The 27,409-nt window shown below is 45.1% G+C and overlaps 3 protein-coding genes across 3 annotated transcripts in view; 1 reads left to right on the forward strand and 2 right to left on the reverse strand.

The window, feature by feature from the left end:
• Window positions 1-176: 176 nt before the first annotated feature.
• LOC8043604 (40S ribosomal protein S8) lies at window positions 177-8,687 on the reverse strand. The gene is made up of 6 exons (XM_002400215.4): window positions 8,597-8,687; window positions 7,944-8,050; window positions 7,546-7,645; window positions 5,312-5,487; window positions 4,250-4,379; window positions 177-324 (listed from the first exon to the last, which is right to left on the reverse strand). The coding sequence occupies exons 1-6, from the start codon at window positions 8,598-8,600 to the stop codon at window positions 215-217; spliced, it is 627 nt and encodes a 208-aa protein (XP_002400259.1). The 5' UTR covers window positions 8,601-8,687; the 3' UTR covers window positions 177-214.
• LOC8043605 (biogenesis of lysosome-related organelles complex 1 subunit 5) lies at window positions 8,663-10,205 on the forward strand. Its single transcript, XM_002400216.5, has 4 exons — window positions 8,663-8,716; window positions 8,881-8,963; window positions 9,035-9,223; window positions 9,433-10,205. Exons 1-4 carry the CDS (start codon window positions 8,680-8,682, stop codon window positions 9,601-9,603), a joined length of 480 nt encoding a protein of 159 aa, XP_002400260.3. The 5' UTR covers window positions 8,663-8,679; the 3' UTR covers window positions 9,604-10,205.
• LOC8043606 (lysine-specific histone demethylase 1B) overlaps window positions 9,670-27,409 on the reverse strand; it is a 32,411-nt gene continuing 14,671 nt past the window's right edge. The window contains exons 11-18 of the mRNA XM_029990121.3: window positions 26,761-26,951; window positions 24,165-24,223; window positions 21,930-22,130; window positions 20,185-20,382; window positions 19,418-19,558; window positions 17,320-17,442; window positions 15,185-15,337; window positions 9,670-11,596 (exon numbers count right to left, since the gene is read on the reverse strand). Of these exons, the coding sequence (XP_029845981.2) occupies window positions 11,474-11,596; window positions 15,185-15,337; window positions 17,320-17,442; window positions 19,418-19,558; window positions 20,185-20,382; window positions 21,930-22,130; window positions 24,165-24,223; window positions 26,761-26,951 (1,189 nt within the window). The 3' untranslated portion in view covers window positions 9,670-11,473. The remainder of the gene's footprint in view (window positions 11,597-15,184; window positions 15,338-17,319; window positions 17,443-19,417; window positions 19,559-20,184; window positions 20,383-21,929; window positions 22,131-24,164; window positions 24,224-26,760; window positions 26,952-27,409) is intronic.

Consider the following 27,409-nt stretch of genomic DNA (forward strand, 5'->3'; position numbering starts at 1 on the left):
ATTTTGTTCCAAATCGGATCGCAAGCCCGATGTAACACCAAATACCATTTCACACTTGTTTCTCCCTTTCTTGGCATCACCCTTAAAACTTCCACTATGTGGGCCCAATAATCTCCCCAGCTCAAGAACACTTGACCCCACATGATACTATTGAAGCAAAGATGTAAAAAAATGAGTCTTTTCAAAGGCCATCAAGTGCCATTTTATTTGCGCTCTATTTGCCCTTCTTAGACTTGATCTTCTTCGTGTAGAATTCGAGCTCCTTGCCCTCCAGGATGTAGCCGTCGCAGCGACCACACTGGCCAGGTCGTGAGGAGATGCAGGCTGCACATGAAACCACAACAAAATGTCAGTCACTGGAGAACAACAGCCCCAATCTCACGGCAGTAAGCAGTTTGCAAGGCACTCAGATTAACTATGACAAGGTAGAACCCTCATGCTGACGGGAAACCAGACTCCAGGACGGAGTCAAAGTGACCCTGGTCAGGTTCAAAGCAATCATCCTGTGTGCCTTAACCATACCCTCTCTCTAAAAAAAGACAACAAACATCCTTGCAAGCCTTAGCACCGTGAAACTACAGTAGGAAAAAAGTACTGGAATTGAGCTACATGGTGTGCACTCTACACCCATGTCATAAAGGCAAGTCTTCCCATCTATTACATTCTCAGGGGTGGAACTCATGAAATGTACTTGGGAGCAGCCACGGGAGCAGCTGAAACAGCTGTTTTGGAGCAGGTTGGGAGCAGCTAAAACTACATTCTGGAGCAGGCTAGGAGCAGCTCAGATCAGTTCTCCTTGCACTTCAGCTTGTGTCTTAGACAAGCACGAAAGCAATTGCAATTGTGCTAAGCAGCAGAGATGAACATGAGCGGTTAGGGACCTAGGTAGAGGGGATAACAGTGTAATATGTGCGAAAACTTCAATCTTTGTGAGCCTTAATGAGAATCAAACAGCAAGTACTCTATGTTTCTGAAGATAGCGTCCTTGATATTTTCTGAGTGGCTTTCAGACGCTCAAGATGCAAACCAGCTCTGCTTATCGCACAACCCACACGTGCTCAACATAGTGATTATATGTGCGAACCACGTGACGTGCGTAAGCAACGGACGTGCAGTTGCACGGAGGAACAGGGCAACAAATTTCGAGTTTATCCTATTGTGCAACTCGATATCGAAGCAGCAGACTACGATTAACGAAGTTATCTTATTTGAAGCGATAAGCAGGAGCAAGCTTAAAGTACGCCGAGCAGATAAGTAGAGCTGCTGACCGGCAAGGTTTCGGATCGGACCGCGTTTCAGTTCTATCAAATCACAATTTATCTTGCAAGAATGCGGTTCCAACTCCTAACGATGAAGCACTAAAAGGAATATTTTGCTCATTTGCTTTCGACTAAATGACGCCCGGATCCCGGGCCGCAGAGCCTCATGCAATCTGACGCTTAACGACTCGACCTCACCTCGGCCTACTTGCCCTACCGCTTATGGTTGAAGAGTAACAATCCAGTCGCAGGTGGTGTAGCGCTTAGAATCCGAGTTTTTTCGCGCGCTTCAGACTCGGGATAGACAAGGGGAATAAACATAACAAGGGATTGCAAGGCCGACCAGGCTAAACGCCCCCATTGTTGACAATCGAGTCGATAAAAACCGAAACCAAGACAAAATAAAACGTTTTTTTGGCGCACGTTTTGCGATTTGGCGCATAATGGCGCGAGGTATTGGCTTTGGCGCAGTTTCTGCAACATGGTGCAGGATGGCGCAGACACATCCGTCTGGCGCAAAATGGCGCAAATGGCGCAGCCGTTCCACCCCTGCATTCTATGCCATTGGCAAATATTCCAAAAGGTTAAATCTATACAAAATGTTTAGAAACAAGCCCTCGTTTGCCCACACAGGGGTGGGCACTCCGCATGTGCAGGAGGAACCAGATCCAGGAGAAGCGAGGCGTCTGCGCATGTGCAGTGACTTTAAAGAGCTGAGTTGGTCTATAGCAGAACATGAATATTGGCCTCGAGATCGACCTAGAGGTGGCGCTGCGGTTGCGCTATCATCATCATCAAAGCGGGGATAGGAAAACGGCCGCCCCACAGGCTCTCCACGGTCGCGCACGAGACGGCGTAGATTCTTGCGTTTATTTTGTCGCATACTATCGGTGGGAAAACAATTCTAGCGGAAAAGGATGCAGTACTTTTCGATGCTTCAGTGAAGATTGAATCGTGTTGCCAGCGTGCGGCCCAAACTTATATAATCGCTTCTGTGGGTGCGTCGTCTGCTCTAGGCAGACGTTGGAAAGCATGGATCACCACGACTGATGGCTGTCTGCGGCTAAACTGGAATATTTATGTTAAATATTTGTTTCTTTTAGAATGGATGTATCGGTTTATCAACGTGGGAATTAAAAAAATAATAAATTCCAACCCAGCTAACATAATACTGCTACTGTGAGCTGTGAAATCGCAGCTTCTGGGCTTTCTTTTTTTAACGTCTAGCTTTTGCAGTAATATAAATATTTAGAATGAAGATAAGTTAGCGCTGTATTGGAAATTACCATGCTCTTGAGCTCCTCTGCCTTTTTACTGTGCCATAGTGTGGGTAAGGTTTTTGGAGCCTGAACAAATCTACTGCGTTGCGATGAGGAGAGAGTGTCTCTTCTAGTTAAAATCTGCAAACTGCACGTTGGCAGCACAACTGAAACAAGTGAAGCAAACTGTTCTAATATATCTGCCGTGACTGTAATAAACGAGTGTAACCGAGCAACGCAACAATGTTTCTATTATTAAATGCTTTTCTCGGTAGTGCGGGTTCACCCGCTTCAATTCTCTCGGTGAGAGCCGCGGATGTCAAGAGGCTAATACTATAAATTTCTGGCTAAATAATCTTGTATTCAAACACGGTAGACTTTGCAACCCAAGCAAACGACGCGCACCACGACACACGGCAGTTTATCGATTAACTTTCCGACTATTCGAGTAATGCTTTAATTGCATTTTTTTTTTTTTGCCGGTGGAGTCTTGTGCTGGAGAAAGTCATCAAGGAGTAAAATATGCCTGCTTTAATATTTTTGGCGTCTTTACTTCTTTTGTGACACAGGCTTGCACGGTAAACCACTTCAGCGTGCTTGTCATTTCGCCGAGGGTGATTATACTGTTTAAATAATAACTTAAAAATACTTCATTTTAAAAGGCTTCTGTGTTCATATTTATGTAGGACTCACAACGTAAAGTTTAGAATGGGAATGCAATATGCCATTTATGACATAGTAAAACCAGTAAAAAATATATATATAGTTTTAACGTCTTTCACGCAATATGACCGGGGAAAAATCAACATACGGATTAATTGATTGATTAGTCTATTGAAGGATAGCGATCAGTCGGGTTAAATTTCTAATCAAACCACAAACCCGCTCAACATTCAATGCTTTATGAAAGCCACGGTTTGTGCGAGATAGCAAAAATACGTGGGACCAGCGATTGTATAAAAAACAACACACTAAGATTATGGAAGCTTCCGACTTAATAATAATCGCTTTGCTGAATTTCTACGCATGGCAAACGATACAACACAACCTTTAGTAAGAAGAAACGGCAACAAAAACATAAAACGTTTAATAAGAATGTCAAGCTCAGCCTGAAACGGGCTTGCGTCGTCGAGATCCATGCTTCTGAGCGTGCGCCCGTAGCAGACGACGCACGGCGGTATCCCCGCTTTCGCGCGTTTCCGATTTCGGCCGCACGGTGGCGACACGGTTCGATCTCGAGCCGAATAGCTAGTCACTGACAAGTTGAGAGCAGCAGAGGAAAGCTTCAATCAAGTCACCGGGCAACGCACACCCAGGTGGTGGGTTCGAATCCCGGCCAAGGTGCTTGCAATCAGACGGATGCTTATTGCGGAGAAGGCGCCGTGCAACCGAGATCTCCAGGTGGTCGAAATGAACTCGGTCCTGCTGGGGCACAGCAAAAGCCTTCTACCCTCAACAAAGCCTCAATGTCTTGTGTACCTCGAGCGCATGCATGCAGCCAGAGCAGAGATGAAGGTACGGAGCATGTGCTGGCCGCTCAAAAGAAACGCCCCACAGTTCTTACTCCGTCAGCAGCTGATACACTTTTGAATAAATCTGAAATCTGTTGTCTGTAAAACAATGCAGATATGATGTAGACAATCGGACAGCAGTGCTTCGAAGTGTTCACGCAATGTTTGTTGAACGCAGCAACTGAGACATGTCAAAAAAGAAAAGCCAGTGTGCACGCACCCTTGACCCTGCCCGTCATGAACTGCTCCTCCAGGAGTGGGTCCACCTTGGCCACCTTCTGGCGCTCCTTAATCTTCTTCTCGAGCTTCTTGCTGCGCTTCTTCACCAGGGCTCCGCCCTCAATGTCCGCCTGCGAGCAGCAATGCAAAGAGGAGGCAAGCTGCTTAGTGCCAACACAAGACGAGACAAGAGACAGAGGAAACATACACCCACAAAAGACTCCTCAGAAACATACAAGAGATCAGCATCGGTCCCAAAGACCCTCTGCCGAAAGATGGTGAATTTGTAAAATCATCACTTGGGAGTCCAGTGGCAGGGGGAATAAACCATTTGACACTTGCAGAGCCAAAACTTTACAACAGCCACTGACATCAACGCCTAGAATCCACAGAAAACTGCTCGGAACAAGCTTACAGCACCTCAATGCATTTGGTGTGAACACGCAGCGAACTTGGAAAGTCGCGATCCCAACGGCATTTCTAAACTCACAAGGAGCAACGGATGGAAGGGCAGTCTTTGTCGAATGCTCGGATACCACACATGTGGTCCGACCTGGCTTGCTCTCATATGGTGGCGCTGCTATCGCCTGCACCCATTGGCTGCGAGCGGTTTGGGTATGAAGTTCCCCCCATTCCCAAAACCTTCAAATCAAGTGAATGCCGACATCAGCAAAGCCGCCATAAAGAAGGGAGTCCGCTCCCACCACAGGCAGTGACACCAAACGTTCGACCAAGACTGTTTATGCAACAGAGAAACATCTACTTGTACCACTGCTCATACCCCCAGAAGTGTTTTCATTTTTTTTCTGCATGTCAGCTGTTGGATTGATTTAGAAGTTGGCTTTTCACTCCCTTCACATCTTGAGAGTGGAGAACTTTATCATAAATAAATAACACAGCAGCAATCTCAATGCACAAATTGACAAAAAAATTATTTCCCAATGCAATTAGTCCTGCACTGAGGCTACCAATCGCTTTTCCCAGAGACTCCACTATGCACGGTACTCTGAAAACATACGGTGGCTCTAGCGGGTGGATAGGTCACATGCTCGCGGGCACTCACCAGCTTGGCTCCCTTCTTGCGGCCCAGAGGCAAGGCGTAGTGGGACTCGTACCACTGCCGGAATGGGGTGGCGTCGATCATCACAATGGCGTTCTTCACCAGCGTCTTGGTTCGTACCAGCTCGTTGTTGCTGGCATTGTAGACCACGTCGATGATTCGGGTCTTTCGTGTGCAGTCTGAGAACGAGGGATTCGACACTTGAAATTTGAAGTAGTTGGGTTGGGCAACAAAAACTAAAATTACTAAAAAACCAAAAAAAAAAAAAACTACAACAAAAAAAAAGTATGGCCGACAAAAAAAAGTAGTATTACAGGCCCTCGAATTCTAGCGCCTTCCAAACAGCAATGGAGGAGATTTGCTATTTTGCCCAAACTACTTCAGAATTCAACACTGATGCTGCCATGAAGAAATGGCCTATACTTGGTCTCATTATATTGATCTAAATGCCTAGTATTTTTTGTTTATAGCTATGTTCTTCCGCAGTGTTCCCACACTGGAAAAGCTACCATTGCAAGATGCAAGGCGAGGCCACATTCTCACACGTCACCGTGGAAGCTATGCTAGTCTTGACAACGCAGCACAAAATATCTGACGTCGAGCATGATGCACTTTGTTGCCACCAATCTGAGGTGGGTCAGATCAAACTGGTTTTGGAACAATGTATGTTGCAGAAAACCTCATTTTCGTAAGGGGTATTCACACCAAGGAGAACTCCAAAGACAGATGTCGTGACGTCAACAACCCGGAAAACTCCATCCTCGGCTTTGCCGTCTACCTGCGGAGTTTTCGTGCTGACAGGAGGATGAAGCCTTCGCCGTGGACGGCGCTGCGAGGCATCAAAAAGGGATGACGCATGTCTCACGTGATGAGTGTTCCCCGGAGGGAAGTGGGGGATTTCTCTTTCGTGTGAACACCCAATTAGGAGCAGAAAAATCAGCATTTTTAGCACTAAGGCAAAAACATTTTCTTCTTGAAGCACCTTAGGAGTAAACTGTACCATCACTTAAAAGAAGCAAGCATCGCAGCCAGTTGTACCATGAGCTACAGTTCAAGGAAACTAGTCCGTTGCAACCTAAGAACGAAGGGTGAGGGTAAGACTGGCGGGGGGAGGAAGCAGGCGAAACGCTGGAGAGGAGAGGGGAAACCTCCTCTCTGTAGTGTTCGTCAGCTTCCTCTCCGGCCTGTCGTACCCCTGCCCTTCGTTCTTAGGTTGCAACGGACTATAGGTTTGTTCTACAAGTGATGGAAAGTTCTGAACAGAACGTTACTCTGAAATATGTGAAATTGCAGATAGTTCATTTAAGGAACAATAATGATCAAGGAGGAAGGGGCACGCTCAAGATCATTAATACTACATTGCATCATGCATTGTAGCATGTATGACCTATGATACATCGCTGATGGTTAGGGTGTATACATTGAATTCAACGGATAGATGGATAAATGGACAGATACAGCTGAACCAAAATGTTGTAACTTTCCAGGAGGGAGGCAGTCAGATTAACTATGACAAGAAAGAACCCTCATGCTGACGGGGAACTAACTCCAGGACGAAGTTATAGTGCCCCTTTTCAGGTTCAAAGATAATCATCATGTGTGCCCCCCTCCGTCCCTGCTACCAAGCCCTTAGGCCAAGAAATGGCACGAAGTGTAAAAGCTTACTCTTAGTGATGTGACTGGTCTAACTCATTTTGAAGTACCTTTTGGAGAAGCCAAAAAGTTCCAAACATTGTAAAAGAAAAATGTTATAAAATTTAGATAAAAAAGCATCCCATTTGAATATGAACATAGATGACATTTTATAAGCTTTATAACAAAAAGTCAACACATATGCTTTAAAAACAAACACATTATCTTGTTTAGGTTATTTCCAGGCTTGGCTTTGGTGCATAAAATTGAAAAGGATGATATTTGAAACGATAACCAGAACTTCTGGAAATTTGCACAAGCCTACGGCAACTATCTGGCAGTATAGTGGGACCAGATTTATTTTTCTGATATAATAAAGAAAAAAATGTTTTGGCACAATGCTGGTGCAAATTCCCCACAAAACGTAGCAGGGAAAGTGGTTTTGTGCAAATGGCACAGCAATCGCACCACTGCACTACATATCAAAGAGTACCTCGTCATGATAGCGAGGTGACACTCAAAACCGTCGAGTGTTCTTTCATGCCATGCAACATCAGAATGGGGTGGTCAGTGTGAGTGCATTACAAGGCAACACGAGAACATACGCTCAGAGGCCCAGGAGAAGTTCCCGCAGTCGAGACGGAGCGCCCGGTATTTCTTGTTACCACCGCGTGTCCGTACCGTGTGGATACGCTTGGGGCCAAGCTGCGGAAAGAAGGTTCTTGTTAAAGACCAACCTGCAGGCTTATCAAAACCAGAAACAGTCTAATGCACGCAGCATAGGAGTGGAAGCAGTCACTGGAATGGAAAGGTCAGTGTTTGGAAGCGAATAAGATAGTCTGGGAGACAGCTTGTAATATATACTCTGCTGCCTGGCGTTCCCTGGCCAAGAATTGTTGGCACGATTTTGCATGTCAGCCCTAACAAAGCTTGTGGCTATCACACTGAAAACAAAATGGCGCGGTGGCCACACTTGATATAAAACGCGGTATGTGCCGCTCACCTTTGTGTTGGCCGCTGGACGACCGAGCTCGAACTTCCTCTTCTTGCGCAGGGGCTTGCGCTTGCCGCCAGTCTTCCTGCGCTTGTGCCAGTGGTCACGGGAGATACCTGCAGGCCGTCATAACACCCCAGACTCGTTAGTTCCGAACCTAGACCTTCTTCGTGAACGCAACTTTCGTGGTAAGTGAGTGTCAGGAACAAGACTTTCAGCACAGTCATCAGCCGAAAGATGGTATATTTGAGTTCATCACGTCAGAGATTTAGGGAACACAAGTTTGCAGCCCGAATACTGCGAGCCGGTAGGACACCACAGAGCACTCCAAAAGTAGTCTGATGACACGAGAAAGTGCGACTACCTTACACACGTCATTAAACATTACCTTAGTTATTCAGGCTACACATTTCGACAAAGAATAGGGGCCATCACGATAACTTACACGTGCGGATAGACGGACCTCCATACCGACAGCCGAACGAACACCGCCAACTTCGAGTGGTAGTTTAACTTACTTTGCAGTTATACAACCAGAAACAACGGGATGCAATGTATTAAGGATGTAACGTAAAACCAGACAGCTTATTTGGAATCATAGTAAAAGCAACCAAACGTTGGATTAACGAAGATTGGAGACAAGGACCCAACAGCGGACTTACCCATGATGGCGATTCAACCGGAAAGGGAATGCTGGAGTCGCAAAGTGTGCCGGGAAATTTTTCACAGCGCCGCCTATGTAAACATGGCGGATGCTTCGGCGCTTGCAGCCAGCTTGAAAGGTGAAATATATTTCGGTTTTAATCTGTTTTACATATATTGTTTCATCGAATCATTGTAGTTATAAATGACCTGAGATATCAGTGAGCGAAAGTAATTATGCCTAAGTCGTCACGATGGCAAGAATACGGCGTTTCTTAGTTGGTTTCGAAATCGTTTTGTACAGATATCGGCGAAGTGCATTCCAGACTGTTCGACCACAAGCCATTCCTTCAAGGAGAAATAAAATATTTCATCAAAGAATTCGAGGTATTACAAACAGACAGTTTCTGACTTCAAAAATGATCGGCATAAGACTTACGGTTTCCTATCTGTTACAGGAAAAACGGAATGATCGTGAGGTACAGCGACTGTTCGAGATTCTGGAGAATGTCACCGAAATCAGGGAAACTCAAATTGATCGGATTTGCCGGAATTCCGACCAGAAACTCTGCAACCTGACGGGAAACCTGGAAGTTGCCCTCAGCATGTGTAACAAGATCCTAGAAGCAGAGGACAAAATCAACGTTGTAAGCCACTGCTTGCCGTATTGTGCAAAGTTCTCGAAAGTGCGGATTTTGAGAGCCACAAAAATCGCTCCATCACCCCCACTCGCTTTGTGCTCGCGCGGATATTGTTCTAATCATCGCCTTTATCAAAAAGCACCTGTTGCTTCCAGAAACTAGGTCCAAGTAACTGTTCGGATCCTTACACCAATTACTTCAAATTAATTTTGCAGGCCGAAGACTTGTCCGAAAGGAGAAAACAGCGGCAGTGTGAGTGGGAGAAGTTTATGCAGGACATCAAGGACAAGACTGCAAGGATGGATGAGGCATTCCAGCAGAAGGAAAGGGAAGTCATAGACCATTTCAGGTGTCTCCAGGAGAAGCTTCAACCAAAGGCCGAATAGCCATAAAGGGACTGCATTCAGCTCACAGTATTTTCTCTTTTTCCCCAACAAGTGAGCAGTAGAGAGTTTTTGAGCAGCTACAATCAGTTTTTATTTACAACAGAACAAGAAAAGGACACTCTCCTGCAAATAACATGTTTCCACAGAGAATACCATGGCCTGACAAAGTATAAATACACAACGCAACTGTTTTGGCTTCTCGGGCAATGGAATTCTGCCTCGCCTAGTCTTTGGACAGAAGGCATCGCAGCACTAAGAGATTCGATACAATAAAAACAAAATTACCGTAAAATATCGCAGCAGTAACCCACTTCGTTCAAGCACCCACTACTATTAACATTTCCCAAACTTGGGAATTCTGCAAATTATATGTTAGCTGCCAGATTTGACCAGACAAGCGACATGTCTAGATTAACCCAGTTTTCACTGAAAGTGGGTGGGCACTCCCTGGGTATGCTCTGGTAGATGCTAGGCAAACATCGGGCAGATGTGCATGCGCAAATCAATACAGCACAAATTTGTATGAAGTACCTTGGCATAAAGCATGACATGTTTTCTCGTAAGATGTACCTCTACTCATAAGCTTTTTTTTTTTTTTTTTTCTTTCTTAAAATCAGTAGTAAGAAGGGAATGTTCATACTGAATTCTGTTGTTTTAGTTACATTCTCTATGAGTCAAAAATTTGGGAAACTTCTGAAAAGTGTCTAACGAAGCAACTTCACTGGTGGTCTTCACAAAGGAATGCATTTGGTGTAAGGTCATAAAATTAATGCACTAATTAAGGTTGCTTTTAAGCTAAGACAAGCAAAATGTAGCTATGCATGTATATGTGAAAATCTCAAGAAATTAAATAAACACTGGAAAAGTTTACAGTGGACAAATACTTCCAAAGAGTACTCACTATAGTACAAAGATTTGACAAACGAGCATGCATGTTTACGAGGTATGTACAAGATGAACTACCATGGGTACGAAATTTACAGAGTATTACCTAGGTTGAAAACAAAAAACAGACGAACAAGACAACTTGAAAGACGAGAAAAACAAATGTTTGCTACTTAAGTTGTTGCCATATGAAGTAGCAGCCCACAGCAATGCACTCTGCAAGACTCCAAACATTTCGCAGCACTTGAATTCGGTTAGACACAGTGGTGTCAATCACAAAATACAAGAACAGCTGGACGCTGGGAGAGAACACTTTGTTGGCACTGCCCACACCAGTCTTTTGGGCACATCTACATTGTTCAAAGCTGCAATCTCCTGGTGGCCATCTTAAAAATACAGTGCCATTCTCTTTTTCCAACTGCTAATATTTATGATTGATAATTGTTTTCCGACTCATATAATATTTATGCTTGTGCGTACAAGACTCGTGTTGATGAAACAAATACAGATTTCTCAAGTAGTTTTAGTTCTCAAGTTTGGTCTGCCGAAGAAGCAACCTCCTTTTTATTTTGGCATTAAAATTTGTTTGAGAGAAGTCCTGTCTGCCACATAACGACTTAGTTTGTTTAAACTATCTATCCACAATTTTATGAAGTTGCTAAACAGTTTTCTATAGTCTTCAGCACACGAGAAAAAAAAAAAGCTTGCAATCACCGGTTGACCACAGAACAATATATACTCCTTACGTCATCTTGACACCACCTACAAACGTAGAAACCATTCTAACGCATGAAATTTTCAGTACCCAATCAACAAAACGTTTTTTTCACAATGGCCGCACAGGGATGCAGCCTACAAACTTATTGGCTGGCTTGGAAACGTTTCACCAAAACACCAAAGTCTTGCACTTCGCAGGGTTTGCGTAGCTGGAAGGCATTGAAGTAACTGTGATGGGTGATGGAGGGACCGGGAAAATCTTCGGTGCCTAGACCTGCAGCAGTAGGTCTGGCTCTTTGCCCACGGCCATGCGCGACAGAATGTTCCAGGCCTCTCGCAGACCACTCATGTACGCACCGCTGACCGTCTGTGGAAACATGCGGTTGGTGCCCTGGAGAAAAGGGAAGAACCCTTTCATCATAATGCAAAGATTCGTAATTTGCCGATCACCCTGTGCAAGAGATGTTTACTGAAGTTTGTTTACCTCGCACTCCCAAGTTCCGACCGTCCCTGCCCCCAAGTAAAGTTCCAAAAGTTTAAGCCCCATTTTAGCAGACCCAAGTCGCCCACGGAAGCACAAATTTCAACCATACGCTCTCCCCTATACACAAACTCAGCTCTGTTACGTCACGGCACGGTGGTGGCGCGTCGGGAGCACTTTTGGTCACCGTGCGGGACATGTATCCCTGTGTTGTTTTGGAAGAAACCAGACAGAAACCTTATCCAACCGCCGCAACTGGGGCTGTACCAAAAGAGTCTGGGAGGGTTTGAAGGTCAGTTTTCATGCATTTTCTGCCTGCTCAGCTCGTCCAAGAACGTTGATAGGTGCCAAAAGAAATAAAAACTAGACACCGTCGGATCATGATTGCTTGTACAGGAATCGCTTTCGGTTGAATTCACGGATGCTTGTGGTCGTCAGATTTATTTGTTTGGTTCCAATATGAACATGGGAAAACGTTGTACGGACCACCTGCGGACTACGTTCAGTGTGTCTTCAAGTTCAAATGGCAGCCTGATCATTCGAACTGTCGTCTGCTCTTTCAATTGTTTCTGCTTGTTGTCGTCTGCTCATATAAACGACAGCGGCCCGCGGACCAAACACCGACCTGGCAATTGCGATAAGTAAGAGCAGGCTTCGAAAGACTTTTACGTTTGAGGCTGGGTTGGGGTAAGTAGGCTCGGTGTAAATAGTAGACACAAGGAGATGTTGATCATTGTTACCAGTGGCCATCACCGACTTGTTTTTTTCTGATTCACTTGGTCTGATTCTGCTTGCGATTTTTAGTATCGACGTTGACCATTTCAGCTACGGTCCACACTTTTGCAGCCTGAGCGACGTCGCGACTGAAAATGGCGAGCAGAATCTCATCGTGTGAATCAGGTTTTAGCGCCCATTCTGAGGCATCGACGCGAAATGAATCGCCGCATGTCGCATTATTGACGTGACGTTCTGCACAAGCCTCGTTGATTTCACTGAGGCTGCTAAAGTAATCACATTTATTTATTTATTTATTTGTTTCAAATACCCTCAAGGTAAGTACATTGAAGAGGGGAGAGAGCTGTAAAATACAAACTATAAAGTGTGCATATTAGTAATAGCATGTTACACAAAACAATATCAGTGATGTTAGCAGTCTGGGTGGGAAGGTGGTTCCAGTCTATAGATGTTTGTGACATGTAAAAATATTAAAATAATGAAGTTTTAAAATTTGGAAAACCAGCCTTATGGCTATGATCAATGCGAGCAGATACATTGAATGGGGGAGTAATTAGTTCATGAGGGGTAACATTTTGATGAAATATTTTATTGAAAAAGACAAATTAAATTTTTCGGCGGTGAATTAGTGAAGGCAAACCTAAAGTATTTTTCATGGTAGAAACACTGGCAGTGTGATGATAGTTTGTCAATATGAAACGAGCTGAGCGGTTTTGAATGGAATAATAAAGAGCAATTAGTGACAAGTAAGCAGGGTCCCACACAGCAACAGCATATTCTAACTTTGGATGGATTAGGGTTTAAACAAACACTGAAGTGAGAGGATTGCTGGTAAGATGATAAGTACGGCACGCTGATTGAGCATGTGACACTCATCGATTTACATTTGTCAGTGTTTAGTTCCATTAGCCACTGGTTACACCACGGTAATATACAATTAAGGTCAGATTGTAGCAGAGTAGTGCCAGATATGTCGGTTATTTCCCGGTATATTAGGCAATCGCCAGCAAAGAGGTAAATAGAAGAAGAGAGGTTCTGCACCAAGTCATTAATGTAAATAAGAAAGAGTAGCGGGCCAAGCACCAAGCCCTGTGGGACACTCGAGGTGACTGGAACAGTACACAAATTCATATTATTAGCAGTAATGAATTGTAGGCAAATAGTTAAAAAGCCATGAATCCAATTTAATATATGGGAAGACGTGGAATTAACAATTCCATTGCAAAAAAGAGCACGGCGACTCACACCGACACCGACAACATCGCCTTCCAATGGTTTTTTTATGGGCGACTGCTAGCTTTATGCCCATACTCCATCGGGCATGTGCAGTGCCGGTGGCGTCTGCTAGGGGTACTCGGGTTTGTTTGTAAACATTAGTTTGTCTATAAATTGTTCACTTCATGAATACCGAGACCGGGACGGTCTTTTTGCCTATCGATCAAAGGTTTCCTCGAAATCAGATTTAAAATCCTTGCTGTAGATACCATTGCCGTGTGCTCGACACACAACACGCCTGACCCCAGTTCAGCGACATACGAAAGGGATCAATCGCACCATAGCAATATAGCAATACAGATTTAAGCAGCATTTTCAGATGTGCATTAATTTTTTCCCTCAGGCAATGGAAGACTGAAATTCACTCAAAAATTCTATACAGTCGAGTCCACTTATAACGATACCGTTTATAACAATATATCGGTTATAACGATGAACAACGATGGCACCGTCCACTTTTATATGCTTTCAATGGTAAAATAAACTGCTTATTACGATGCTCCAGGGTTGCGATATCGGATATAGCGATTGATTCCAGTTACAGCGCGCGCCGAAAATACCAGCCGCCGCCGGCTCTACGCGGCATGCTGCGCCCCGCACCACGCATCTCTTCCACCCCTCAGAAAACGAGTCGACTGCGCCGCTTACTAGGAAGGAAGCGAGAGGAGGACCAGCTTTCCTTCCAAACTCCCCTCCCGGAGCCGCCGCTTTGGCCTTGTCCGCGCGCCCGGTCGCGCCACTGGCGCCACTCGCTCGCTCACTCGCCTGTTGTGTGCTCGCTGCTTTGACTATCTTTCTCCAACTTCGTTTTACGTTTCACTGCGGACGGGGCGTCATGCCCGATCCGCCAACGGCGCATTCTATCCAAGATCGGGTCTGGACGACTTCCTTCATGCAGACGATGTTGTGGAAACGTCCGAGTGCCTCAGTGATGAGGCGATCGTCGCGCGTGTTTGTGATGCGGACAGCGGTGAGAGCAACGACTTCGACGACACAGTTGAGGAGCCTACCCAGGTGTCATCGCAGGAGGCCCAGCGGATGATACAGTCCCTCCGAGACTTTGTTTTCGCGAAGGACCTCCCGCTAAGCTATGTGGAGCACCGAGATGCTCTAGAGAAAGATGTGCGCCAGCTTCGTGTGAAGCAATCAAAGCTGACAGACTATGGCTTTTCTGCAAACAAGTAGTTGCACTTGCACTAACTACCTTACTTGCTTGCAAATAAAATGTTTCAATCTCTCTTTTGTCTTTTTTTTTTTTCTCAACCTGCTTATAACAATTATCGGTTATAACGATGGTATTTTCTTGGCACTTGGATATCGTTATCAGTGGACTCGACTGTAGTGACGCTTCCTTCAATTGAAAATTGGACTGCTGCACTTAATGAAACATTTTCTGTCTTTGTTTATTTTTTCTATTTCTCACATTGTAGACAACTTTAGCTATGGCTTTCAGTGGCCGCAATACCATTAAATAAATAAATGGCTTACCTCTCCCGCGAAGAAGAGGCGGTCGTTCACGGGTTCCGAGAGGGCCGTGTAAGCGTCTCCGGTACCCCCGCACTTGACGTAACTGTAGACCATCCGGGCGTGGGGACTCTCCCTCCAGCGAGTCACCAGGAAGCCCGTCGGGTCTGGGACGTCCTGCGAGAGAAGGGGGGCGGGGCCACAATGCAGAACAAGCTCCCCCATAGACCTTTCCGGAAGGTCCCGGGACACCTCGAGGCAAAGGGAGTTCCGGGACTGCTCAGATGCATGCACGAGCTGACTTGAATGCTTCGTAGATCCTGGAAGCGACATGACTCATTCTCTCCTTTTAGGAGTCCAGAGAACACACAAAAAATAGACTAACACAAAAGGAGATCATAACATAACACTGTTTTGCTTTGCTTCTGCCTTCTCTGCAATCTGAAATAACAAAACAAACATCAACTTTGCCTTCTACTCCTGGATAACCTCACATACTGTACATCGGAATACCAAGACGCGTCAAGCAGATGGCAGGGAAGCCACATGTTTCCGGAAGGGTCTATTTGGCTTGTTGATAATACGTGGCTGGGAAAGGGCTCGAATTTGGCTAAGTGCTAGCGTTAGCACCAGAGTGAACGGGAGGTTACGTTTTAAGGGTGGTGCAGGACCTTCCAGTACAACTCAAGTCTTGTCACAAACTTTGTCGGCTGATTTCAATCAGTATTGATCACTTCGTGACAGGAGTGAACTGCAATGTGAGCATAAATGTTGGACACTTTTGGAGTGTTCCAAATGCACCAGTCAACCGTAAGATTCTGGTACAGTACATTCTTCTATCTTACCAAATTTCCTTTTTTTTACTCTGATACCTACAGCACATGACCCACTGGAAGGGGGGTATTATGCATCATGGAAATAAGCAAAACACTGAGGAAGGAAGAAATGAGATGTGATTTTTAATTCCCCTAGTTTATGCTAAGTTTATCATTGATAAAGCAGACAAGTAAATTATTGAAGGCAGCATAAAAAAATTACAGGAGTACACTTGCTTACAAGTAGGAAGGCGAAAGCATTATACAGTTGAACCTCAATTTAACGAAGTCACTGAAACCCGCTAATTACGGTGTTTCGTTAAATCGGGAACTTCATAAAATTGAGAAAGACATTTTTCGGGCACAGGCTGCGCGGGGAGTTCGAATTTGTTTGTTAACTCGGGAAATTCGTAAATTCAGGTTTTGTTAAATCGAGCTTCAACTGTAGTCCCCAGGGAGAAATGTTGTAGAGTAATATTTCTACACATATCAAAGTTTAGGACGACCTCCCAAAGATCGATGCCAAGCACGACATCTAGGACGACCTCTAGGACGATGTCAGGGACGGCGTATAGTGCAACGGAGACGACGACCTCAAGGACGACGTATAGGATGACTTCTAGGGCAAACTTAAGGACGACGTCGAAAACGATGCCTCGAGGACAAGGTCAAGGAAGACGCATAGAGGAGAACACTCAAGGAGGCTGTGTCATACCGTATTTACGTGGGTGGCCACGTTTGCCTGCGGAAGCTGTCGTGGATATAGAAGCGGTTGACTCATAGTCCATCGCACGAAGCGCACAAGCAAAGATGAAGTCTGAAGAGCAACTTTTGCGGTGACATCTTGGTTATGACGTATCACAACGCTTGATTACTCATTTTTATGCCCATCTTTCGGGCACAACGACGACGCTTGTTTTACACGTAATGTGTCAAGTGAGGTCAACCTAGAGGTCTAGGACGACTTCTAGGATGACCGCAAGGACGACGCCAAGGTAATGGGACAAGTAGGGTCGCCTATTAAGCGGCCCGTGCCGCTCAATCATATTTTTATTGGCTTTTTCAACGCTTTTTCGCTCAATGGGACAAGTAAGGCTTTCACCTTAAGACAAACACCAAGAACAATGGAGGATAAACCTGTCAAATTGATGCCAACAGTGATGTCAACATAATATAAACTCTCATGGAAGGAAAATCTGTTCAATGCATGTTACACTTCCCTCAAGACTACAAGACTTTGCTTTTAGAAAAGTGATAACTTTCGGCACTAAATCAGAAAATTAAAGATATATACACCAGATGTGCAATAATGCAACATAAAACCTCTTAGTAAAAAGGACTTACCTGGTCAGCAAAGATGCCCCTCAGCACTTCCATGCACATTGTCACCACCTGGTCATCTGTCTTATCCGCAATCAGTGCGATGGCATCTCCGCTTACATATGTCATCAGTACATATGTGGGGCTCTGTAACAGGAAGAAAATAATCTTTTAGGTAATTGCTCTCAGATTGAAGCAGTGGAACCAAGGACAACAAAAAAAAACCACAACAATATGTGACATTGTGACAAGGTCTTGAGAAAACCATATATTTTGAGAATCTCAAGTAGAAAGAGAATCAAAGGGGAACATAAAAAATCAAGCAGGTAAGCGTTGGAACCGTTGTAACGCTTTCACAAGGTCTAAGGACAATACTTCATTAAACACAAAAAAAGGTCTAAGAGCAAGCTTATCAAGGTAATGTTTTAACAAGATCCCGAGTACATCTACGGAAAACACAAAGAGCATATAAAGAATGTGTCAACAACTTATCTTTCCAATGATATAAAAATGTTTAAATGTAAAGGGTCCAAGAACAGACCGTTTCCGAAATTGAACGGCCCTCGAAAGTGCGGCTGGCCACTGTGGTTGGGTAAGGAGCTGCCATTATGCAATATGCACCCGCGATCGCGAGCACCACCGCCGCTGGTCCCGATTTGCTATCGTGGACCAGAAACTTGGATGACATTCCAAATCGGTACACTACAGATAAAGTAAATGACAACTACGTCGCCCACAAGAGAAAGATCAAAACCGAAGGCGCAGTTCAGGTTTGTGACTGAGAGTTACATGGAGGCACCTTCGCACGAAACGGCGACTTTCTTTTTGCGGCTTTGTTCTTACATCGGCGATTAAGGATAAGTTTTCGCATTTTTGTTGGCGACGCTGTCCACATTGGCGATGGAGTCGCTTTGCGTGTCTTTGTTCGCATTGCGGTTTACATCGACAATTGGCTTGCTTGTCACGCCATTGCTGCCGACGTTTGCACGACCGCGTCCTTTATTGCGTCTTCAGCTTTGGCGGCAGTGGCAGTCTTCGACACGACGTTCTCTTCTCTTAGCCCTTTCGACATCGTTGAAAGCAAATACTGTTTAATTTATTTTCGAGGCCTCGATATTTCGCAAACTTTACGAAGTTTGAATTTCGAGAATATTTGGGGTACGCTTAGTATTCCTTACCATATGGTAATTTATTTGCGTGATTTATTTTTCTCGATATTTCTTAAGTCCCAAAATTGGTGGAAAAAAAAAAGGTCCTCGCGAAAATTGAGTAGTTTACAGTGTACTTGTAACAACTTGTTGCCTCAAGAAGCGCTGACTACCTCAACGTTCGAAAGGTAGCCAGCCTGACTAAACTGCTTCAGCCAATAAAGCCTTGTATATTTCGTGTTATTATGTTTTGCTCCTTGACGTTTTATAACGATTTCTCGGTTGCTTCAAAAAACTGATCGCTCGGGAAGGAAAGCAATGGGACACCTGGAAGAAGACAGTATTTGAATTTAAGAATAGCTCACACGCAAAGCCCGAATAAAGTATCCTCGGAGAGAGCTACGTGCGTGTGCTCTTATGATAGTTCTTTTTACTGCGCACGCTGTGACAATGAATTCTCGTGCACGCGCGCATTTCCTGACTTAATTCATTTTGAGCGTAGGGAGCACGCATTTAACGAATTGTGGTTTATACTGATGCATTGTTTTGTTGACAGCTGTATTTTCGCAGCAAAACAGTAAACCTTGTCTTGTTCGGGAGGTTATCCTTGCGCCTTTCTGCTTGCACGGTGCCGCACAGCAGTAAAAACGCATATGGAAAGGCAGTATGTGGGCACTACAGAGTACTGGCCTCTGCGACCGTATACCCTATAATGGCGGCTGCGGCCCCGCCGGAGCAGCACAGGTGACCACTCCCGGCGAGTGCGCATAGTTTGGAATCGGCGCTACTTGATGGCGCAGCATTGCTAAAAGGGCCTATTGTACAGAGAACACGGACCAGCCTCAACAATCTTGTCCTAGCGACATTGTGACGAAAGCAGAACTAGTACACACGTGAGCCAGCGAGCCTCGAACATTACAGAGCTGAGAGTAACGCAGGAAGGACTTGACAACTTCGCCGGAGATCACATTTACCTTCTTGGTCTGCACCCTGGGACTGAGATCAAAGAAGACGCTGAAGAGACCCCTCCGCTCTGCAGACACTGGCACGTGCCCAAAGAAGTCTGCCTCGGTCACGCGGTCGGCCCAAAACGCCTTCGGAAACTGGAGGGCCACCTGCAAACAAACGCACTTATTATGCGTAAACCGTGGCAAGCCTGCCACACACTCCCAGAAAGGGGAAGTCCTACTAGCATACCATTCCTGACATGCCAAATGTTTGCGAGAAATGAGAACCACATTGTTTTCATGGCGAAAATAAACCGTGTATTCTCGAATGCTTGGTCCTTCCCTGAATGCAACGCCAGCGGTCCAGACCAGATGCCGAAGTTTCGGAACTTAACGTTACCTTATTTACATGTACATAACAAGCAATTTACGAAGAGCTTCGAGGAGCAACTGGTGCCCATTTTCGGTGGCATACACTCTCCACCTATTTGTGGGCATCGTTGACTGCAATTTTCTCTTCAAAGGTTTCAGACTGGTTAGCTGCAAGTTCTGGAACCTTAGCGTTCGGTGGCACATAGTTTATTTCTACAGTGGAAAAAACAGAGAGCTCTTTTCTCACAGACGCCCGGTACTACAAATTTTGAATGACGAAGCCAATTACATCATCTTTCCCTTTTTATAGTTCCGCTACCGAGCAGAGTAGGACTTTGGGAAAACAAAATACGAGTAGCTTCAATTAACACAACATTAAAGTTCTATTTTGGTCGTATGAGCACGGATTGTGTTCTCTTTACCTTTTCGATGACGCCAGCGCCAAGCTGCTCTAGTGCCCTGTGCTTGCGGTCAGGCAGCGGGGGCGTGAAGGTGACTTCCCCCGCTTGCATCAGTGCCAGCGGGAGGGTGAGCAGCACAAAGTCGGCCGTGAACTTCCCCTCACCGTGGGTGAACACCTTCACCTTCTCGTCATCTTCGCTGTACTCCACGTGAGTCACCTGCAGCCGTAAGCAAGTTCAAGTGCAGGCTGCGACTTGACACCCAATGTTAATAGCTCCAATAACATTGATGCAGTCTTGCTTGGAATTCAACTGTAATATCCCGACCCCGAAAGCTAACCCGCGCGTAATTTTGGCGGTATTTGCTATTTTTCAGAAACACCAAAAGATAGCCCACTTCTAGCAATTGCAGGGCCCTGGCCAGTAGCGACCTTGGCAGAAATGGTGTTACTTAGCCACGACGGGAGATAAGCGAACATTGCTGACGGGGAAGGAGTCGTCTTTGGTTCATCGCCCCTCCCTGCAATTGCAAGTTTCGGAGATCACAAAATCTAAAACTAGCATCTTTTTAGTTTCTTTGATCACACACAGAAAGTAAGCCAACTCCATATTGTCACCCGACTGGCTTTCACTTTTAGGTGGGCTGTCCCTCGGGATGCTACGGTACTCTTCTCAATTTACTGTAGTTTAACTACTTTTCCCGAATAATTTAGTAACTTGCTAACAAACTCTGGCACAGAAACAAAACAACAAAAGATATCGGAAAATCAGTTAGTATTCGCAAAGAAGGGGTAGACCTCAAATCAGGCTTATTCTGAGATAAAGCTGCCGTTTGACGGCGTGAACGACATTTGAAACTGGACACGCAATTCAAGGTTCTTGACTATGAAAAGGTGTCTTAAGCAGGACAGATTAACCGCGGGATAAGAGCCTTCGATTCTAATCCCGCGGTTAGAAAAGACACAGTCTGTGTATCTAAAAACAGCCCCCCCCCCCCCCCCCCACACACACACACACACACACACTCTCTTCCCCATTACGTAGTACATACATCCATGCCCACCCAAAGGAAACAATAAAAAGCTAAAGTTGTTTTTTTGTATTTTTTTTCTACATTTCTTTTTGTATTTGCTGGTTGACTTTGGGGTCTTTCTTTTAATGCGGGGTACGGGGAAAATGCAAAAAAGAACGGACAGTGTTTGAGAAAGGTCCTGGCAGCGGTGAGGAAACAAGCCGCTAGCCTCAAATTTGCTCATCTTTTTTTGCCAGCAGTTCTATGACCGATTGCCAAAATCGCAACGTCTGGCGTCATGGCACTTCGGCTCTGGTGAAGTCACTCGTTGACACTTCGGGACCACTTTCAAAGTATGGGGGTACGGGACGACAAACGTGCCGGCAGCCACGCGTCGTCACGGACTATGCGAGGCGCAAGTTCATCTGCTTCTTGTAGGGGGTTGCGACAAAGTCTATACGCAGAGACCTCATTGGCCGATCGAAAAAAATAGTGGGTAGACCTCGAGGCATCTAGCATTGAAGTCTACACACTATCTGTTCAATCAAAGCCAATCGGAGCTCGGCGTCGTTCCGATGTCACCGCGACCCCTGCCCAAGGAGCAGACGGACCTGCGCTCTGCATTCCTCTCTGACCACCCTGGACATTTGCTTCTAAGCATTGGGGCAATTATATTTTTTCTTGTTTTATGTTACACTTGTAACAACTCCTGACATTTTGTTAGTAACTAGGGAATAAATGCCGAAAAGTGCACCTGCTGCCCGAGGCGGACGTCGAGCCCCTGCACGAGCGACTGGAGCAGCGCCAGGAAGCCGTCGGGCACCAAGCCGTGCTGGCCGCTGAACTGGGGGAACCGCTCGTTCTGGTCCCACTGCAGGGCCGACACCTCCCGCAGGTGTGCCCCGCAGGCGTACTCCAGGTTCCCCAGGTGGAACTGGAGCACGTTGTTCTCCTCCTGCGTCGGCGGTCGGGAACGGGTTTCCCCACTTTCCCCTTGCGGACGAGCGGACGCAGTCGCTTCTCGTGAAAGCGGAGAACGTAGACGGGCGTCGGTACACAGTAAACTTTCGTTAATTCGAGCTCGACAGGACCTTGAAATTTGGTCAAATTATCCGAATGATTGAATTAAAAAGACAGAAAAACAGCTAAAACGAAACTTCATTTTATTCTCCAAAGTACTCACGGATGGTCTGCTGCCGTCTGCGCTCTAAATGCATGTCCAAAAGCATGCTCCGGAAAGTAATGTAACTACGCGTCACGTCCCCCAAAAAAAATAGCACACTAAAAAAAAAAAGAAACCCAAAAAGTAAGCAAGTTTTACGACAGAGAAAAATAACAAAAAAAAAAGAGGAAAAGACAACCCGCGCTTTCTGACGAGCAAGATGAACCGCACACGATGCTACAGAAAAGCGCTTTGAGAGTGCGCGCTGTCTCCACGCCTGACCACGTGCTGTGTTCTCCGTGCTACACCACGCCAGATTGGTTGCGCTGGCTCGTGTAATTCGCTACGGTCCATCTCAACGGCGTAGAGCAGCAGGTGCATATTTGCGCATGTTCGGCTTTGCAGCAAAGGGCCCGTGTTTCGCAATTCGTTGGTGGTTTTTCTGCCGTGGTGCCGTGCAATGTGAGCCCGTGCGCATTCGCTCAGGACGAATTATCTGATGCGGAGTCTTCCTGAGTTCGAACTATCAAACTTTTCCTCTCATAGAAATGTATGGGTGCTCGCCGGGACTTTTGAACACGATCGAATTAAACAAAAAGTCGAATTAACCGAGGTCGAACTAACGAAAGTTTACTGTACCGAGATTCATATCAAAGCCTTTAAACCGCCTTGGAAGAGCCAACGGTACCAAAACTGTGCACAAAAGCACGAAGACGAGCGAAACAAACAAAAAGCTCTCTACTCCTTTTGCTTTGCAGTACTTGTGTCTTCCCTAATATACTTGCATGCCTGTGTCAGTTCTACAGGCATATTTCACGTTTGCTTCACTAGATCTGCATCTTAAATCCGTCATTACTGTAGAAGCTACAAGCATCCTTCACTGTATCCATCACTGTTGTAGAGAGCGCAGCATTATGAAACTTGGGTTTTATGACGCTGCAATTTTGCTCTGAAGTCCCGTAACAAATGGTAAGAATTTTTTAAATGATATACGAATGTCTCTGGATCTAGTCCAGGTAACTAAAAAGATAATTAGTTTGAAATCAGTAGTACTTGAGAACAACACATTTTACATCACACTAACATTGAATCATAAACAAAAGGACAAGTTTTAATGGACATGCCCAATTCATTTTTATGCCAATTGGACGTCCCAAGTATAAAAAGAACAGAGGACAAAGTATAGAAATGAAATATCCACAGTAGTCCAAAGATCAGTTTGCAATAGACCCTTTCTGAAATTTAGTCTGGCCACTTCGATCACTATCACCATCATTTGAAAAATGGCATATGTGCCGTACTAATGGTGGCCTTCTGTTTACTGGTGAAGGAACACGTCGAAGATACTTCTAAGCTGAGGATTCGATGCCTATACATTCGAGACGTTAGCACGTTGGGAAGAAGGAATTGAATGGAAGAGCTGCGTAAGCGTTCATTTCTATAACTCAGGCCCAGTCAATCTGTTAGTAGTTCAGAATCAACTTTAAAGCCCCTTGATGTATAGAACTTCATCAAGGCGTCTATCTGGGTTGGCGCTTCGTTCTGACTGGTTGTATTTTTGTGGCCATTGACATTGAAAGAGAGCAACGAGAAAAAACTGTACAGTGAAGAGCACATACTCGTTATCTACTGACTTGCAAAAGTGACGGTGCCCGAAAAAATACTGCAGGCTACAGGTTCATTGCCGCCATTAGCACGGCAAAAGTTAAACCGCCATTTCAGCCACCAGATGGCACTGAATTTCGGAAAGGGTCTATTGGACCTGTGAAACTTACAAACCCCCAACGAAGATGACCAGGAAAAGAGGAGAACCAGACGCATACGCACCTCAGTGAATGTCAGGTGGGTCTCCTCCAGGAATCTTTCGTGCATCTCTGTCAGCTTATCTGCACACAGCAGAGATGACAATGGTTATCATATCTCTGGCTATTCAACTTATTTGCTACTATATCTGTAGCAAAGTTCAGTGGCTACAACCCTGGTTTACAATATATCAGGATTTCAAATAACCATGCCTGCATTACAAGCTTAATAAATACAAGCATATTATATGTAATTTTACTATACAGTCACATCTTTCTTGCTACACTAGTATTTTGAACGCGAGTATGTACAGACTGTGACACAAATAAGACGAATCTTTGATCCCCAGATTTCTCTTTCTTTCTATCACAACTCAGATGCTGCTAGTGGAACTTTTAGTGTGGTGGAATGTGCATTTATTTGCGTAGCACCAACCCGGGCAGTGGAACGACACTAGCCCAAATATATAAAATATTGAGACCCACTGAAAATGTGCTTCTAGAATCTCTATTGTTAAAGGAGCACTAACACGCCCCCAATGTCGTTTTTTTTTTTTTTTTTTTTGCTAGGCGATTTAATATGGCATCAAAAGACTACCCACTCAATATTTTGCTAGAGTCACATATTTTTCATGATGTAAAAAAGAAACTCAATTGCTCTAAACCGAAACATAAGCACGGAAGTCCATGGTCACAACATCAGGACGATGTGTACCGAGGAGGAGGAAGAAATGTAGAAGAGGAGAGAGTTGCCAGAAATCACGTGGCTACACCCCCCAACCACGTTTTCTCTCCGCTTCTCCGGCGTGTGAAGTAGACTACGACGATGGCGGCAACGAAGTTGCGTGCGCCGTATGTCAAGCGATTGTTCTGCACTTATATACACCATTCCAACATTTACATGTCCTCAGCCCAGCATGCAATCTCCTCAGCCCAGCACGCGCATACGCACAAACACTGAAAATGGAATCGGCCATGAGCCCTTTTTCAGAAAGGTCTATACACTAACTCATGTTTACAAACAAACCGGAGCGCCCCTAGCAGACGCCACCAGCGCCGCGCATGCGCGGTGGATGGTGGGCAAGAAGCCTGCCGTCGCCCGTAAACAAACCATTCGGTTTGTTTATGGGCGCTGAAGCCGCTCAAGTAGTCCTTTATTACGAAAAAATTAAAATTTTTCGTAATAAAGGAACATGAAAACGAAAAATCTAAGTTGATAGTAACCGGCTCCATAAAATTTCGGCATACACCGTATTTACCCGAGTAATAGCCACACTATTTATGAACAAGGCCCTTGCGTCTGCTTTCCCGCAGAACACATATACAGCCAATCATTACACTGCGCATAAATAACATAGCTAATAACCGGATCAAGATCCCGATTCTCCATACAAATGCAATCTTCACAGATGGTATCTTCGTGGCAAGACGTTGTCTCTGTCCCGTAAACCGCTACAATCATGCTGTCGATCGCAGTGATCGGTGATCCGCGTGCTTTGCGGAAAAGCGAACCCTCAGGTTTTCTTCGTAAACAGTGCGGCTATTACTCGAGTAAATACGATAAGCCGCAAATATTAGGACCCTCTATAGTTTCATACCGAAACCATAGTTTTATTAAAGTGAAATTTATGTCAAAAAGTGGAACGGAACAAACACATTCAAAGTTTTCTTTAGCATCGCTGAAATAACAATAATTTATAAAAAAAATAACTATGCAGTGTAAACAAAGTAAACTTTCTGAGAATACTCTTTAGATGTTAGTGCCGTTTAGTCACTGCACACGAAAAATCCACGAAACCCTAGCCATAAACAGCGAAGGTGTTTATGGCTGGGTTCAGTGGATTTTTCATGCGCGGTGACTAAAAACTCTACGCACGCACAGCAGCACGTGCCACACGTGCACACCTTCCCCGTATAAAAGATTCGAAGTAAATAACCAAAACAAATCGTTGGAGAACGCACGTGCAAGATGCCATTCGTTTTAGGCTTTTGCTTTAGAACAGTTACTGCTGCAGACGCCGGCACAAGTGGCGCGTGGAACACCATTCCCTGCATTTTCCTTGGTGCTTGGGTAATTGAGCAATAGATCTATTCAGTAGATTAGTTATCAACAGGCACCATTTTCAAGATCAGTAGACTCTCAGGTAGATAATAAAAGTTTCTCAAAGATTTGCCGCAATGCGAATACGTCGGACATGTCTGCGCTCGCACCGCCCTCTCTCTGTCGTCGTTCCAAGCGCTTGCATGCCTAGTTTCCTTTCCTTCAGCTCTCCCGGGGTGGTGGTCCCGTCGCGCGTGTCTAGTTTCCTTTCGCTCCTTGGGGTGTGTCTGTGTCATGTGTCATCCACCTTCAGAGTGGAATGGCTCGTGATTTTATTTCAAAATCAACTTTTTTTGCAGAAATTTCTTTTCTGGGTAATGTCCCCCCTTAAGTGTACTGGCTGTCTGCATCCTTGTTAACGAACAGATCATTTCTGCACTAAACTCAGAGAAAGCATTTACTGATGATAGAGCCATTTGAAAATGTTGATCACGGTCACAGGCTCGTTCTACCTTGTAAAGCAACTCTACTGTAGAAGGGTTTTATCTAAAAAGAGAAGAAATCAAAGAAAAACACGCACCGTAGAGGCAAGCGTCCTTCGTCTGGCCGAGCCGCCACTGTGCGACTGCATCAAGCATGGCATTGAAGTGGAATTCGACGCGATGATCCCTGTCGGAAGCCACCATGTGTCCCTTGGTCGTGTAGAGGTCGCAGTGGTCGCGGATCAGGCGCATCGGACGACCGGTCTGGATGCACAGCGTGGTTAGCGGACTGCATCGACACCGAAAAAAAAGAAACGTCACCATCCAAGGAAAGTTGTACAACATCAACTTGCAAAATATTGAACAGAGCTAGCGGAGAGGTCATGGCTTTATTGTTTGCATCGAATGACGCAGCCAGTGTTTCTTGTTTTGCAGTTGGAACCCAATTTTGTGCAAAGCTATGTGTACCCTGGGAATGTTGCCTTTGTTACAGCAGTAACTTACTTCACGTGGGGCTGTCACAAATGAACCACTCAGTGTAACTATCGCCAAGAATTGCTCCTTTCCTCGTCTTTTCAGTTAAATGAATACCCTAGCATCTTTTACTATCTCCGATTTGCTTGAAAATTTGCTAAAAGCACCAACGAACACTGTTGAAATCGTAACCCAAACATTGGGCTAAAATTATTTCTTTTTCACAGAGTTATTGAATTTACAGTTTTGGTCCTCACCGTGTTTTTTAAAGTG

This window comes from Ixodes scapularis, unplaced genomic scaffold (assembly GCF_016920785.2).
Source record: "Ixodes scapularis isolate PalLabHiFi unplaced genomic scaffold, ASM1692078v2 PGA_scaffold7__128_contigs__length_106722199, whole genome shotgun sequence".
In the NCBI taxonomy this organism is placed as follows: Eukaryota; Metazoa; Arthropoda; class Arachnida; order Ixodida; family Ixodidae; genus Ixodes; species Ixodes scapularis.

What these genes read in the sequence shown, in the direction of transcription:
- LOC8043604 (XM_002400215.4), bottom strand. An exon ending in GTCCAGCGGCCAACACAAAG is followed by an intron (nt 7,646 to 7,943) that starts GTGAGCGGCACA and finishes TTCTTTCCGCAG; the next exon opens with CTTGGCCCCAAGCGTATCCA. An exon ending in CTTCTCCTGGGCCTCTGAGC is followed by an intron (nt 5,488 to 7,545) that starts GTATGTTCTCGT and finishes CCTCGTTCTCAG; the next exon opens with ACTGCACACGAAAGACCCGA.
- LOC8043605 (XM_002400216.5), top strand. Translation starts at nt 8,680, where the DNA reads ATGGCGGATGCTTCGGCGCTTGCAGCCAGCTTGAAAG. An exon ending in GCTTGCAGCCAGCTTGAAAG is followed by an intron (nt 8,717 to 8,880) that starts GTGAAATATATT and finishes CGTTTTGTACAG; the next exon opens with ATATCGGCGAAGTGCATTCC. An exon ending in ATTTCATCAAAGAATTCGAG is followed by an intron (nt 8,964 to 9,034) that starts GTATTACAAACA and finishes TATCTGTTACAG; the next exon opens with GAAAAACGGAATGATCGTGA.